At 36.7% G+C, this 16,042-nt stretch overlaps 1 protein-coding gene across 7 annotated transcripts in view; it reads left to right on the plus strand.

Annotated features, from left to right (window-relative positions):
• Positions 1-14,639, plus strand: part of LOC110834051 (GTP-binding protein Di-Ras1) — a 138,323-nt gene extending 123,684 nt beyond the window's left edge. For all 7 annotated transcript variants that reach the window (XM_022072829.2, XM_087350341.1, XM_022072828.2 and 4 more), the window contains 4 exons: positions 5,936-6,076; positions 6,897-7,082; positions 7,718-7,995; positions 8,476-14,639. In XM_022072829.2, the coding sequence (XP_021928521.1) occupies positions 6,918-7,082; positions 7,718-7,995; positions 8,476-8,827 (795 nt within the window). In that variant the 5' untranslated portion in view covers positions 5,936-6,076; positions 6,897-6,917 and the 3' untranslated portion in view covers positions 8,828-14,639. The remainder of the gene's footprint in view (positions 1-5,935; positions 6,077-6,896; positions 7,083-7,717; positions 7,996-8,475) is intronic.
• Positions 14,640-16,042: the final 1,403 nt, after the last annotated feature.

The following is a 16,042-nucleotide window of genomic DNA, read 5'->3' on the forward strand; positions in this document are numbered from 1 at the left end:
GTTCCAGGATTAAAAATAAGAAAAAATGCCCCAGTGAACACGGGGTGGCAAATGTTTCATTTTGGAAATAATAGCCATAATAAATTTCAATGAATGGCTTTATATCAAAGTGAATCCAGCTTCCAGCAAACATTTTCAATTAACGTTTGGGCAGGAATTGTTGGCGACATGCTTATTGGTCCACACATGCTTCCATCACATCTAAGAGGACCTTCATGTCAGCGATTCTTAAGAAGACACTTGCCACGTCTCCTTGAAGATGTACCACTGAATACAAGAAGACAAATGTGGTTTATGCACGACGGAGCCTCAGCACACTTGTCCCATTGCGTCAGATATCATCTCAATGAACTGTACCCTCAGCGATGGATTGGGCGTGGTGGCCCAGTAGCATGACCACCGAGGTCATGGATCTGATTCCATTGGACTTTTATCTATGGGGTCACTTGAAGTCCGTCGTTTATGCAACTCCCATAAACAATGATGACGATCTATGGGAACGTGTACAGAATGCTTGCCAGATGATTCGAGGAAACCCTGGTGTGTACGAACGAATCTGTCAGTCTTGGGTACGTCGTGCTCGGGCATGTGTGGAGAATGGAGGACAAACCTTTGAGCATCTGTTATATAGAAACATCCCTGTCCTTATACTTGGCAATAAAGGCATACATTGAAACTTATTTTTGGCTATTAAATGAAAAAAAGCATTTGCGAACACATGTTCATAGGAACATTTTTTCTTACTTTTGATACAGGGACACGCACACAAAGTTTGTAAACATACCTTTGACTCATCCTGTATATTTAAAAGATTGTTTTAGGTGCCTGAAGAGGAGAGACCACCCAGAAGCACTAGGCGTAAATGAGAGGGCAATATTAAAATGTATCAAAAGTAAATAAGGTTTGAGCATATGAATTGGGTTCATTTGGTTCAGGACTGGGACCGTTGGATAGCTCTCATGAATAGGAGCTACAGATATTCCTGATTGGCTAGGTTAGGTTAGTTTACGTTACGTTACGTTAGATGTCATGCGTCTTTCGTATTACTATTTGATAATAAAGCCTGTGGGTGGAACTTGGGGCTACCTGGTTGAACAAGTCTCAAACCAGGTTCGAGTAGAACCAATTTCTTAAACGTGGTTTTCATTAGACCTGAACGATGGGAAAAGTCCAAAAATAATTAAACAAACCTGTTTGCTGTGTCATACGGAGCTCCTCCACACCATTACTAGCTTCGTTATACTTTCAGTAGATTTACAAGTATTCTTCAGAGTAACGAATGAGTGTTATTTTCCCTCCATAGTTAAACTTTGACCATTCAAAGGGCTATTAAGCTTTTATAGCGTCATTAAACTGCAATCTGAAATCCAACATTTCATTTGCAATAAAACTACCTGATACCCTTCCCTAAAGAGTGGATCCACATCTCATCCATTATGTGGAACATGCTGTAATATAACTTTTGGACCTTAGAGATTCTATAGCAGACGTCGTAAAGGAACGTAAAATATGTGACGCCATAAAAATTGAATCAGCAAGGAGTTTGTGATGTAATTTCTATCAGAATCCACATGCACTGAAGTAATGACTAACTAAGTCTCGCTCTTTTGTTGTCTTCCATGTCTTTCTTCTTTCTTTATGCATTTCCTTCCTGCCGTCTGTATCTCTTTTCACTTCTTGTTCCCATCCATTTTGTATCTGCCCGTTCCTCGTCATTTTTATGTTCCTTCTTCTCCTGTAGCCTCTTTGGTTCCTCCAAATTGTGAATGCAACATCGCTAAGACACGTACACTCGTCTGTGTGTATTAGAGCTAAAACTACTAAATGAGACGATATCATTTACAGAAATTAATAAATAAGTAACCACTAGGTTTTAAAGACTTGAAAGTACCATAACTTTTTTAAATTCTACCGCATAACTGATATCAATACGTAGAGTCCACCTTGAAAAGATTTATTTTTCGCTAGTCAAAAAGCTTTCCAACTTTTACGGAACTGAAAGATTTATTACCGTATTAACGATAGTTTGCCAGTGGTCCCTACCCTGAGCCTATTTATTTAAAGCGCATCCTAATGTTATCCTCCCATCTAAGCTTATGTCTCCCAAACTGTATCTTTCCTTCAGGGTTTTCAATTAAAATTCTGTATGCATTTCCTATTACTTTAATGTATGTTATATGTCCTGCAGAAATATAGTGTAAACGTGCATAATGATCAAAAACAGTACGACCCTAGAAATTATATCAAGAATGTAAGAAACGTCTAGAAAAATCTGATCCTGTGACTTTTGGAGTCTTAGTCTCAGCACATAATTTGGGAGCGGTGAAATAAGAAAACTCACAATTGAACAAACGTCGATACTGAATGTCGAGTTCGACTCGTTTGCCTGACGTTGGATATAACGATCAGCTGGCCTACATAACAGTGTCCAAAGCGAGTGAGTTTCTACTGACATATCCGTAGTTATTGTACATACAAATGGCTGCTTGTTCACGTATCCCGTTTGTGTCAACTGATCGGTTTGAAACACGTCCTTTCGTTGGTGACCTCATTCGCCAGATTGCTCGTCATTTGATATGAGTGTGCTACTCTGTTCCCCTGTTGTCGACTTGCTTGTGATCCGATTATTCTGTAATTTTCTTTATATTGTAGTATTTGAGCACTGATAACACGTAATTTGAAAAGAAGACTGAAAATTTGTTTTCCAGTTTGCAGATATTTTCTTAATGCACATCGCCCTGATGATGGAGGCAATAATAACCTCGGAAACGTTGGTCAATTTCTACGAGACTACTACTATACGCCTCCGTGAGAACCTGAAATTTCAGCTACTTCAAATCGATCTGAAATTTTAATACTGCGTAGAATAACGTTATTTGTCCTTTCATTTCGAATATTTAATATATCGGAAAATGTTTAAAATTGTGTGCCGTAATGAGAGGTAAAAGTTAACCAGTACTGTTACTACTGTGAAATCAAAAAATCTACGACGGGTTGCACAAGAGGCGAAAAAGGAGGAGATGGAATGAAGGCAAAATGTTGCTGCAGACACCTCTTGGAAAACGTCCACTTGGTAGACAAGAAGAAAGTGAGAGGCTGTAATTCAAACTAATCGTGAGGGAGATTGTGAGGATCAGTGATGGAAAAAACTGTTAATTAGTTAGGTTTGAATGTAATTAATATTTTGTAACGTATCGGTACAAATTTACATACTATTTTCTGTTTTAAGAAAACTGATAATGTATTCGATTTGGTCATACATAAAATTGGGGTTGTTTTGGTATGAGGAAAAATGTAATTCTCACTGTAACTTTTAAATTAGCCCTCCAAAAACATAAAAACAGAAACCTGTCATACAGTTCGGAGATGAGAAGCGGACTGCATATAATCTGTACAGTATTCTACCAAACTTCGTTACTTTCTATTAAGATATTATTAAACTGTCTTCTTATTGAAGCAACGAAATCGAACTTTCAAACGTTGTTAACTACCAATTATAGTAGCCTACAGGTTGTCAACTCTACATGTTTAGTGCTTGCTATGAAGCCCGTGTAATTACAGGATACCTCGAGGGTTGTCAAATTAGTTTGTTCATGTTAGTGGAAAACTGATTGCCTCAATTAGCAGTTTCATCAAACAAATGCAGAGGACGTTCATTAATTAACTCCATCGTTTACAATGATATTGTCACAAAATAGATACTTGTAAAAGAAACTAGACATATTGAAGTCTGGAGAGTTTCTGCCGTTTGTGCGACACACTGTGTTAAATTGCTTTTTGTGGGGGCGGGAGCTTTAGCCATCGTCCAGGCACAATTGAAACCTCGACGTTTCGGAAGTTGGTCAAGTTCGTCCTTGCACTTTAAGACGGAAGAAGACGTCGATGTTTTAACACCTGGACTGTACATAAAATTTATAAAAACAGTTTAGTACTCCACATATTGTTATACATAAAACTTGCACATAAAAAATCTTTGGGAACACCGAAAATTGTTTTGTTCAAGACAGGTTTCCGTTCATTTTAACACATGTGCTTCTGGATACAAAAGAATATTTTTCACAGTGCATATGCATATATAATTAGCGTACAGTAAATTTCAGGACTTACTTTCATTATGTAGGTTACTTTGTACTAAAAAATATTCCTTTTCATGGAACATAATACAGGTGAGATTTCAGGTTCTCCCAGCGACTAGTATGGAGGTGGTTGTCTTCTTTGATGTTGCATCGTTTAGTCTGGTAGATACTGATCTAAGTTTCAGAGGATCGTACCGTCTCCATCAGAAGGGTAGTAAGGAAATTTGAAACGCCTGTCAGTATATACCAAACTACAACCATCTTCAAATGTGGTACAGATCATAATTATATGAACATAAGACTAATATTCAAGCAGAAAAATTATTTACGAGTTTACGTTTAACATGTCTTCAGTTTGTATTCTCGAGATTGCGAAGAAGTTTGCTGATGAAGACAAGATTAGGCTTGAACCAACGTCTGTCAGCAGTGAGGATGAGGCACTGCTCCGTGATTCATTGCTTTGTTGAGTTTGCTACACAAGCAACTTATTAAGTAAACTTCTGGTTACTTTATGTGTTGAAGACGTACCGTTGGTGAATATGCACACTCCTGCAATATGTATGGGCCTATGATATATTTACTTAAGCACTGTTACGTCATTATCACTGCTGTTTCCTACGAAAGTTGTTGTTTCTACTTTACGCATGCCTCTCTCCTCCTATTAAGCTTTTACAGAAGAACTTAATTTTGCAGTTAACTTGTCTTCTTAAAGTAACCTGTAAATCATAATCAGTCATTAACTAAATCCGAGGGCAGAATGCTGGAGACATTGATGAAATGAACATAAAATCTTTGTCATTTTGGTCGTTAATCATGTTGAGATTCGAACCCCCATACGTAACAGATAGAAATTTTGAGCTCCAAAGTCTGGATTTGATATTTCGAGTGAAGTTTTCTACGGGGCTGATTTTATCAAATTGTATAGGGCAAAGTCCATACCGGGCCGTTATTGTCGTTGATAGTAAGTTTACTCACAAATGATATCACAAAAGCTTCATTAATGTAATAAGGTAAAAAAATGTTTAATGTAAGTGTAAAATGTTATCTTTTACAAAGCTCCCACGAAAGTATTTGGACCCATGAAAGATAAAATACAATTGAGAAATTTAGGATAATTGAAATTTGAATCTCTCATAACGGCGAATAGGTCGATTGTGGTCTAACAGGTTGTTAACAAAGTTTCGGAGGGACTTGTCGCCTACGTCCACCCTAAATATGGAGGCGGCAAGTTTATCCGGAACGTTGGGAACCACCTACAGGACACAACCCAGAAGACCACTACCTGCAGTTTTATACTTAATATAATGAAGAACTTGGCACAGTGTGAAATTCTCCTCGAATTGTTAGGACAGTGAAATCTAGAAGGATGTGATGGGTTGGACATGTGGCTGGGAATGGGAGACAGAGTTTCCAGAATTTGAATTAGGATTCTTAGCATTTCTATTTCGAAGATCAATAAATGGATGGGGTGATATTATTAAAACGGGTCTTAGGCAGATTCGTTGTGAAGACCAAAGGTGGAAGGAAGCAGCTGAGGTTGGTGTTCAGTGGCAGGATTTTGTATTAGAGGCGCTGCCTTTCGAGTTCTCTGTTAGTAGCCTGTCGTTGACTCCACATAAATCACTAATGAATAGCTTTTGGGTTAGCTTTTTATCAACTCTATCTGACGTTACAAAGGAAATACTTGAATGTGCATAATGGAATAAACCTTCTTGCTTTTTGTCAGTACTCTAGAGCAAAGTCAAGTTTTATATTCCACCCTGCCCAGTCATTCCATGAAAGTACCTGCTTCATTTTTGCCATGTAAGTGTGTGAAATGTGGTAAATAAAGCCAGTGCTTCGTATTTTCTGTATTCAAGGTTGTGTAAAAATGAAGTGAAGTGACACCCAATGTCACTTGAAAGTACAACGATGATGTCTTGGCGCCCGCAAACGGAGAAATCCGACATCGAGCATAAATAGTATCATCCATATCTTGCCACGATGTCAGTCCATAAAACGTAAGTCGAATATATTTAAATAACAATTCCAATATGGAGAGTACAAACATTTTATGACGTGCCAGCGTCAATTGGATTTGATAGATTTACTTATTATACGAAATATCTGCCATTTTAGATTGTCTCATCCAGTTGCCCCCTGGATTAAATTTGATTTGGACAAGTTATTGTAAATTTTATAATTTTTATTGAATTATTACAATGCTGATTTTGTCCCAGATGTTAATCTAGGTGATATTTTAGATTCTTACTGGAGATTATGAAGATAACTGTCTTCTGGGATGCTTCGCTGTGCAGTCTCATAGAATTGGCCGACTTTCAGAGGTGTTTACTACCTCTATTATCAAGACGATGAGTAAGCAGCCTGCGAATTCCACTTACTCATCATTCTGGTGATAGAGGCAAAAACATCTCTGACACGTCGGTTAATTTCTACCAGACCACATGGCGCAGCATCTCAAAAGACAATGAATTCTTCTCGGGCTACCAGTCGTGTCAGGTGGTTGAATGGAGAAAACACCAGCGTTTCGAGGATCATCTTCGTCCTCGTCCTTAAGGTACTGAAGTTGTTGGAGACCGACCTATCAACCAACAATTTCAGTGCCCTGAGGACGAGGACGAAGATGGTGTTTTCTCCATTCAACCACCTGACACGGCTGGTAGCCCGAGAAGAATTCATTATACTTCATCGCCGTGAAAGCTTCAGATCATACATCTCAAAGGACAGTTATCTTCGTCTTAATTTAGAAAACGTACTGCTCCCTCGACATGCGTGCGCGATCTTTATGATAATATTGCAACATCTATTTTGTGTTGACAGGTAGCTAAGTCCTTGAGCAGCATGAGCGACCACGAACGAATCAGATTGGTTATCCTGGGAGGTGCAGGCGTCGGCAAAAGTTGTATCGTAAAGCGCTTCCTTTTCAACACCTTCGCCGATAAATACCGCAGCACAGTGGAGGATCTGTACAACAGAGAGTATGACCTGGGACCTGTCACTCTCAAGGTTAGTCAACATAGACCTCTCCTAGCGACATCTTCAGATGTCACTTCCTTCATAGGATTACATGATGGACCGTACTGTAATTGTTGTCTGTTCTTTCCAATTAATTACGCGAAAAGTCTTCTGCAAGTGTTGGCATAACACAAAGGAAAACTCCACGTGGTAACACATTATTCGCCTAGTCAGTAGGAACATACGTCTGGCTGAAATTGTATCTATCGTTGAAGAACGTCAAATACTAGTGATCAAATCATGGAGGATAAGCTAGACAGAGCATGTGGCTAGGGGAAATACAAAATGCATAAAAACGTTGTCTTAGGCCTTTGAAATTAGTTAGTTGTATTAAATCTCATGGGGGACGAATGGTTGGCCTTTGTGAACACGGCAGATTTATTTACTAGCTGAACGACTGTCAGTTTCTGAAGACTAACCGCTCCATGGGGTTAGCTGAAACAATAATTTGTATTAAAGGGATTCATGTCTTCGATAATTTGTTTCTTCACAATTAAGAGTCTCCTTTTTCTCTAATCGATGACCTCAAATAAATAAGCAAGGACTTCAGCTCAGGTGACAGCAAGAAGAAATATTCTGGCATGACCGAAGCACAGTTCTGTAACATTGTGTTAAATCTGTTGCAGGTTGATATCCTGGATACAGCCGGTGACATGCAATTCCCAGCAATGAGGCGTCTCAGCATCGCCACAGCCCACGCCTTCCTGTTAGTTTACGCCACAACTTCGGCCACGTCGTTTGACAGCATCAAGCGCTGTTTCGATGAAATCAGAGAACAGCGGGCAGACTACCAGGATATTCCCTTTGTTGTGTCTGGCAACAAGCTGGACCTGGCTTCCACACACCGCGAAGTCACCATAGAGGACGTCTCTGAGTGGGTGTACTGTGAGCTGCCCAAGCTGAGGTGCGCAAACATTCTGATCTGTCACGACAAAATTATAAATGTGCAGAGTGGGCCAATTGTCGCACCCTATAGGGTTTGCAGTAGAATCATCTTTATTTAAACAAATGTACAAATTGTTGGCCACCAACTTAAAGACACTTATGCACACATGGAACTTAACAGCTGCTTGTACCCGATGCAATATGTATACAGTTATTTTATCACACTTAGAACATAACTGTGTTTGCGTTGATGTATGTTCTAGATGGCTCACACCCATTGAGTCTATCAAGGCCAGTCGGTCCTCTGTTAGGCCCGTCTGTCCGAGGCTTTGATCGAGGTTTCGAAACATATTTCTTTTTACGGTGCAAGGTTGTTAGCCTTGCGACCAACCCCCCAACCTGGAGGGCCAGGGTACCTGTCTTAGTCTGACCATATTAGCTCTTGTATATTTGCTAAAGGTTATGTCAAAGATTTCGCTGTGATTCTATATTTCTGCAGAGTGAAGGTACTGGAATGCTCAGCCAAAGATGACTATAACATTAAGGAGATCTTCCGCTGTTTCCTCACACTATCACGAATTTTACCTGCTGGTGGGGACGACAGTTCTGGGGGACTGAAACGTCGCTCCAGTGCCTATGTAAGTGCCAGCAGCAAGAGCAAGGGAGGTCGGCGCACTGGAAGTCCAGCCTCGGAGTCCATGGGTGCCAGCGCAGCTGCCAGCACGGAAGGAGCAACGGGAGGACTGGAGGTAACCCGCTCCAAGCCAAGAAGTCGAAGTCTAATCCGTCGTTCAAGCCGTAAAACCAAACAACAAATGCGAGATGCTCATGATGATTGCAGTGTTTCATAGAGCACTGGTTCACATCAATGCAGTTTTTTTTCTTTTTTTTACAATGTCAAGTATTTGGGCTGGTTATGCTGACTGTTTGTATGTCGTTTGGTCAGGTGAGTTGCTAATTTTATAGAGTAAGAAGGGACTTCAGTGTTATAATTTTGTTCCACTAATGACAAAATATAGAGTTGTCAATATGTAAGATATTTATATTTGTATATTTAAGACTGTGCATTTTGGTCTATAGGACATATCAAGTTTTGCTACCACTGTCATTTAACAGAACTCACATACCTTATAATTAAAATATCAATATTCAGAAAGTTTTTAAATAATTTGAACAAGGCCTGCCAATAACACCTTTCTATATGCAGCCTGTTCAATAATAGCTGGGTGATGCATTTATTGAGAAGAGTTTTGCATGTAAGGAGTAGAATTAAAAATGTGTAATAAAAATTGGTGTTCTTGCTGGAGTCAGTCCCAGCAGAGCAACAAGTTTTATGATATTTTGTGTTGTGAAGAAAATATAACTTTTAAGAGACTTGGATATGAACTGGGAGTTTTCCATCAAACTGAATATTCAGGCTGCTTGAAGACGTGATTCCTTGTAAATTTCCTTTCTGCAGCTATTGTATTTCTTGTACATAATTTTACATTCTTGGCATACATACAGAATCCAGAGTCACATCATAAATGTATAAGAAAGTAATTTAAGCAAGATGTGTAATTATTATGTGGCATTTTAAATCTTTGTGAATACTTTCTAGCCTGTAGTATGCACTGTCATGTTTACATCTATCTACACAATGTTCTTGGCCCATTGCTTTTATTATCACGTAGCTGGAACACCAAACATGCATGATGCTCATTTGTTACTTACGTAATCAAAAGCTACGACTGTACCATATAAGAGTTCGGCCATTGATAACTCATCTGAGTCTTAGATCAAGTGACCAACATTTGACAAAGATATTTTTATCTAGATTTTATATAAAGAAATATGTATATCGACTTCATAATAACTTCGAAATAAGACAGTATGTGTAATATTTGAGGTTTTGACAGCGGTGAATATGAAGATTTCTGTCTTCTGGGTTGTTGCGCTGTGTAGTCTGGTCGATGTTTACCAACTTTTCAGAGGTCATACTTCCTCCGTCATCAGGGCGACAACCCAGAAGACGGAAATCTTCAAGACAGTATTTGTTTAAAATTTCTCAGTCTGTGCTCCACTATAATTCAATTATTTCTTTCCCCATTTGAGTTGGAATAACACTGAAATTAATTGTGGATGGAATAAGGGGCAAAGTAAGTCACTACTTCTGCAGTCTTGTATTTCATGCTGAAGGTAACAAATTTGGGATGTTATATTTCTAAAAGTTACAATTGAATGCCCTAATTTTGAAACCATGTAAAAGGTAAATACCTGGGTCCAATCCTGGGGGTAAATTATGGCTGGGGCATGACATTGACCACTCACCCGCAGCTAGTGCTGAGGTTAAGAATGAATAGGAGCTACACAGTTACAGCTTTACTTACTTTTTTTTTGTAAAATATAAAAGTAACCATGAGCATTGCCAGTGGAGGGACTATAGTTAATTGTAATACAGGTAATTTGAGAACAAAATGTACATGCCCTGAAGAATAAGGTACATTATTGGTCTGTTGTGAATATGGTAATTAACCCTTAGATTCCATAAATGGCAGGGAATTTTTTACTTTCTGAGCGAATATTAGTTCTTCATGAAGAACTCTGCTCCATAGAGTTAGTTTTGGTGATGCCATTTATTCATTTTGTCCCTCAGTAAAGTAAAAATTACTTATGTTAGAACTGTTTTTCATACAAGAAAAAATAAACTTAAATAAAGCATTTAATAAATTCTGACAAAGTGTCAGTCACACCATATTATATGAGCAGGCTTGTTTATTTCAAATAACATGATGTGAAATGTAGGAACATAACCGAGCTTATCTCTTGCATATGCCAACAATGTACATTAAAATATTTCATATACATTTTTCTTTAATTTTAGGATAATGAAGTTCTGGTGCATAAATAATAAGAGAACCCACATATATTTAAAAATAAATAAACCTATAAGTAGTAATAACGTAATAAAACTAAATACATTAATGCATTTGAAGGTTAATATAATTTTATCTTTTATACATGCAGACATTTTTTGCCATTGAATGATTAACATAAATGCATAATATTTATATACATTCTTTTCGTAAGATCTTAGTATTTCTGAAATCTCAATCTGTACGTTAATGTCATCAGCCAAGTTCAGTATAACTTATATGTTAAGTGGATAATTGCGCTAATATCAATGAATTGATTAATGCTAATTTCCTGTGGGTTGACTACTGGAGGTGGAAGTAGTGACAAGAAGAGGTGTCACTCATTTTTACTTGTGACTACTGCTATTTTCTCTGTATTTGAACATAATGAATTTCTCTACTAATTGTGTAGAAACTGTACTTTGCCTGTAGGTTAAAGTGAACAGATTATATAATGTCCTTCATGTAACTCATCATTCATTTCAATATGAATACAATTTCTTGTGAACTACTCAAATGTTCCTGAAAGACACTTTAGCATTACTTACATGCTATTCATTTGTTTTCTAAGCCACTTTAAAGTACTGAGGTATTTGGAAAAATTTACCAGTACGGCTCATTTTATATTCATTAAACTATTTATAAGATAACTGTAATATTTAATCCACAGTGAAGGACTGTTTGTAATATTGCTTAAGAAATCTATTGTCAGATTCTTAGGAATAAAACTGGAGAGAAACTTACATCACAGAGTAAAGTGACAAATATTACAGCGTACATTTTAAGACTGTCGTTTACAGCGTAAATGTGTGTTTATATGTACGCACTGTGGATATCTGTTTAAAGACAGAACTTGGTATCCAGTGTGTTTACCAACTCTTTTCCCAATAAGTGAAATAACAATGATTTTGAGGTTTTTTAATGTTGTTGTTGATGTTCTTGTTAAAAACAGTGCCAAGAAAATATAGTCATGTACTTTTAGAGTGGAACATACAGAAACTTTCTGACATGTGTGTGTATGCAGGAGTGTGACAAATGATGAGAGGAAACTTAACTGCAAGAAGATTGTTAGAATAGCCTAGCATAATGTAGTAGCAGTCCATGCACTGCACATGAGCATATTCAAGGTCTTTCAGTAAGAAAGTTTAAAGTTTGGGCTATGACTGAGGCTCTTTATTTTTCCACTTAAGTACTATGTATCAGATATTAACTTATAATACTATTTTTCAAATGAGAAAATCAGGGATTCAGGCCATATTTTGCTGGCAGTACACAAGTAAGCAAACAATAAAATAAAATAAACAAGTAATTTAAAGACAATATTCCATTGGAAGTTCACAAGGAAAGATTTTCATTGGATGAATGTGATAGACAATGGGAGGGGACTGACATTTCCCCACTATCATAACTAATACAATTATGAAATGATTTTTGTATTTATCCAATTGAGAACGGTATTGCTACATGGAACACAGATTGTTCAGGGTTCTCTTGTAGTTTTTGTTGTGAACAAAGATGACTGCATTCTCTTAGGGCACTTCTATCTTAGTAATTGTTTTGTATTAACAATGACAAAGATTTGTATAATCTTAATAGTTTATAAAATTTAAATAAAGAACAATAAATTCTATCAATTCTTGTACATCTACATTAGCTGAATTTTAGTACACATTATTAACTGCTTTTAAAGGGATAATTATACCAAATGATACCATTTCAGATCAAGCTGAGATCAGATTATGATTGCAGATCACGGGACCAAGTCTCAACGTAAGTCCTCAAACCAGAGCCCATAAACTAGCAGAATGTGTGTGTTACTAATTTATTGCCTTGTTTTGGGGAGTATTACACTGTCAGTTTATTCTTCTCTGTATCATGCTATGATCTTTGATAAAAAACTGTTGATAAGTGTCCTGAATATGACGTCCGTATGTCAGTAAAGAGTTTAATGTTCACATAAAATTCAGACTTTGACTATATTGGATCTGCTTTGGCTTGATTTTTGTCCCTTCAGATACAACTGTGAATAAAGGAAAGGCATGTAAATTGGTTGTTTAAATATTTAAAGACAGTTTACATCTTGCGTATACTGAAACTGTTTTTAGTATGGAGAAATTGGAAACAAAAACGTATTTGAAGGCAAAATAAATTTAAATCACAATTCATATTTTTTAAATCAGTTTATTAAAAATTTCCATTTTCACTTCAGATTGTTAAGAAATTAATGTTGAGTGTGTTCCTACTTGATCAATGTTAGCCCGTGTTTATGCTCGTGTGCAGTACAAAATATACTGATCATCCAATGTCTGCATCCGTCCCTACACAAGGTGAGGCAACATGGCATGATGGACCCTTCTTACGTATACATATCTGTGTAATGGTAACACCTCTTTTGTTCTGACAAGATGATGCTGTACATACCATCTACTGACTTCTCCAGTGAGGATTTATCAATATTAGAATACATCTTAAAGAAGTACCATATTCGTTCTTTTCTATGATCAGTCATTATCTTCTTAATGTTTTCTTAGCAATGTCAGTGAAATCTGTTTAAAGTACTAATTTACTTACAAATTATGTATCGATTGGAGTTTCTTACAAATGCAGTTATCACATAATTTCATCATAAACCCTGAAACTGAGCTGTGTTCAAGGGGACCAAGCATTTTATCAAGGAGAGGCATTCTTTGAAGGTGTGAATATTAATTTAGTTGGAAAAATCTGCAGGGAAGGGAACACCTGTAGACAAAGGAATAGATGGAAGAGAGGGTGTTCTATTAAAATGTATCTTAAATAGACGGTGTGAGTACGTGAAGTGGATTCATCTGGCTCAGGCCTGGATCCAGTGATGGGCTTTTTTAAACATAGTAGTAAATTTTTGGAGGACTTAGCTGCTGTGGTAATGAATGTGAAATATTTTACGAAAATATTTATAAAGTTTATCTAAAATTCTTGTGAACATAAATTACCTTAATAACACAATCTGTTTCACAAACAAATTCTGTCATCATAAACATAAATAAAATGACTAAAATACAAAATTAACTGCCTCACAATCAACAGTGAGTGTACTTTGTAGAGAAATAGATCAACTTTCACTGACAGCTTTGAGAACACTCTTGTTCGGTTTATTACTAAGAGCATAATTAATGTAAAAGGAATTTAGCAGTTTTGAAACTTTATAGTGAAAGTGGTCATTGATGGTACTTCTTTATGATAATATAAGAAATGTGCATTTTGATACCAAATTCAATACAATAAACACAACGAGAGAGACACAAATAATAGAATTATAGCCATTAAATAAGAACAAACCAGGAAATTGCAGTTTATGGTACCACAAATATATGTTTAAGGCATGCTGTTTGTACTCAGCTTTTGTCTTTACAGTATTTCATCCCACCCCATTTCATAATGGAATTATTAACTGGATTCATTCACTGTCTTGATGTCTGTTGTCTTTGTTCAAGGACCTATTAATGTGTTTTGATCACTGGATTGTAACACTCACAGTGACCTCTTCATGGAAATATGTATCTTTCTTCTTTTTGACAAGGTCAACTGTTATTAAAGTTTCATGAATTGTAACGTCTATTGTCATATTAAGCCATGAAAGAAACGTATAGTTACACGGAAGAAGGATTTTTAAAATTTAAAACCAAAGTAAGTAAAAGTAAGAGAAACAAATTATTGAATTAGAAATTTAAAAGGGCTTGTATAAGGAGAAAGCAGTTGGAATAATTTGTTATTAAAAGTTATAAAAGAGTCAGTACATAATTGTTAATGTCAGGAATGATAAAGTTCACATTGAAATGCTTTCCCCTTCATAACGCTTATGTTCTTGACTCAGAAATGTGGCCATTACGTCGGCCTACATGTTTCTGTCTGTGAAGAGGGTAACTCTTATCTGACATTTCACTGAAAAAGAATTACTAAATCAAGTTACGCTCATCTACGCAAGACACGATTGCCTAAGAATTACCTGTTTTTAGCAGAATTTTTAATGGTTTGTGGACAGTGGTACTTGATGATAAATGGTTGGATTGTTACATTTCTGCAAAAATCTCTCATATATTACATTCTCCATAATTACATCATCCAAATCACATATTATAAAACTAGTAGGGTACATTTATTTATCAATATAATCAAAAGCATTAAACTGTTCCTTATCTGTGTCACAAGTCTCTTCATGTCTTATTTATATGAAGAAAGTGAAAAATCATTGGCCTTTCATATGGTGCTGATGCACTGTAGACCACACACAGACACCATAATAATTCTAATATACGCCAGTAACCCGAAAACGGTATGGTACCTCTCCAAAATTAATATGTTAATACGTGAATCCACCCAATGTAGCTGCTGAGTGGTTGGCACCACCGCTTCGTATTTGGGAGGTCCCAGGTTCAAAGTCTCCGCTCGGAGGCCTGTTCTCCTGACTTGTTACTGGTTTCTTCAGTCTCTCCAGTAAAATGTCGGGAAAGATACTACCGCTCTCCTTCATGTCCTTCCGGTTAATTATTCAATAGTCATCGTATCATGCGACACTAACTGTCTGAGCTACTGACAACGTCGTTAAGTACACTACAAATAATAACAATAAATTATAACAATCATTAATCCCAGTGTTTGTATTCTAAAACACATCAGTGAATGCACCCTACAAATTACAGAAGAAACATTAATACCTAAACACGCCGGCCTATTGCACTGACCTCTTAACCCACACTCCGCTCTAACCAGTTCTTCGTCAGTCCACTCCAGTCAAAGACGAAGACAGACTGCACAACGGGAAAACGAGAGAGCATAGTCAGAAAGAGGTATGTCAGAATAGTCTGTAAGACTATTCATATTATAATGTAACTTGTATAGAGGAAAATATTAGAAACTTTCAGTCTAATAAGGTAGGTCTATGTGCATAACAGATTAATTATAACATAAAAATATAAAGAGGATATACTAGACAGGTTTATAACCTCATCCACGAAAGTGTATTCCATTTCATAAAATGTTATCAATAGTCAGTAGTTCTATGTTACACGTTTTGGAATTAAACAAAATTTACTGACGTAATTTATGGATGCGATAAGTCAGTAAGGGGTCTGACTTAAAATGTATCATGTGTAAACATTTTACTCGGCTATTTTTCTGTTATTGAAATAAAGATTC

Source organism: Zootermopsis nevadensis, unplaced genomic scaffold, assembly GCF_977971745.1.
Source record: "Zootermopsis nevadensis isolate Lab colony 2312 unplaced genomic scaffold, Znev_1.0 Znev_ptg000017l, whole genome shotgun sequence".
NCBI lineage: Eukaryota > Metazoa > Arthropoda > Insecta > Blattodea > Termopsidae > Zootermopsis > Zootermopsis nevadensis.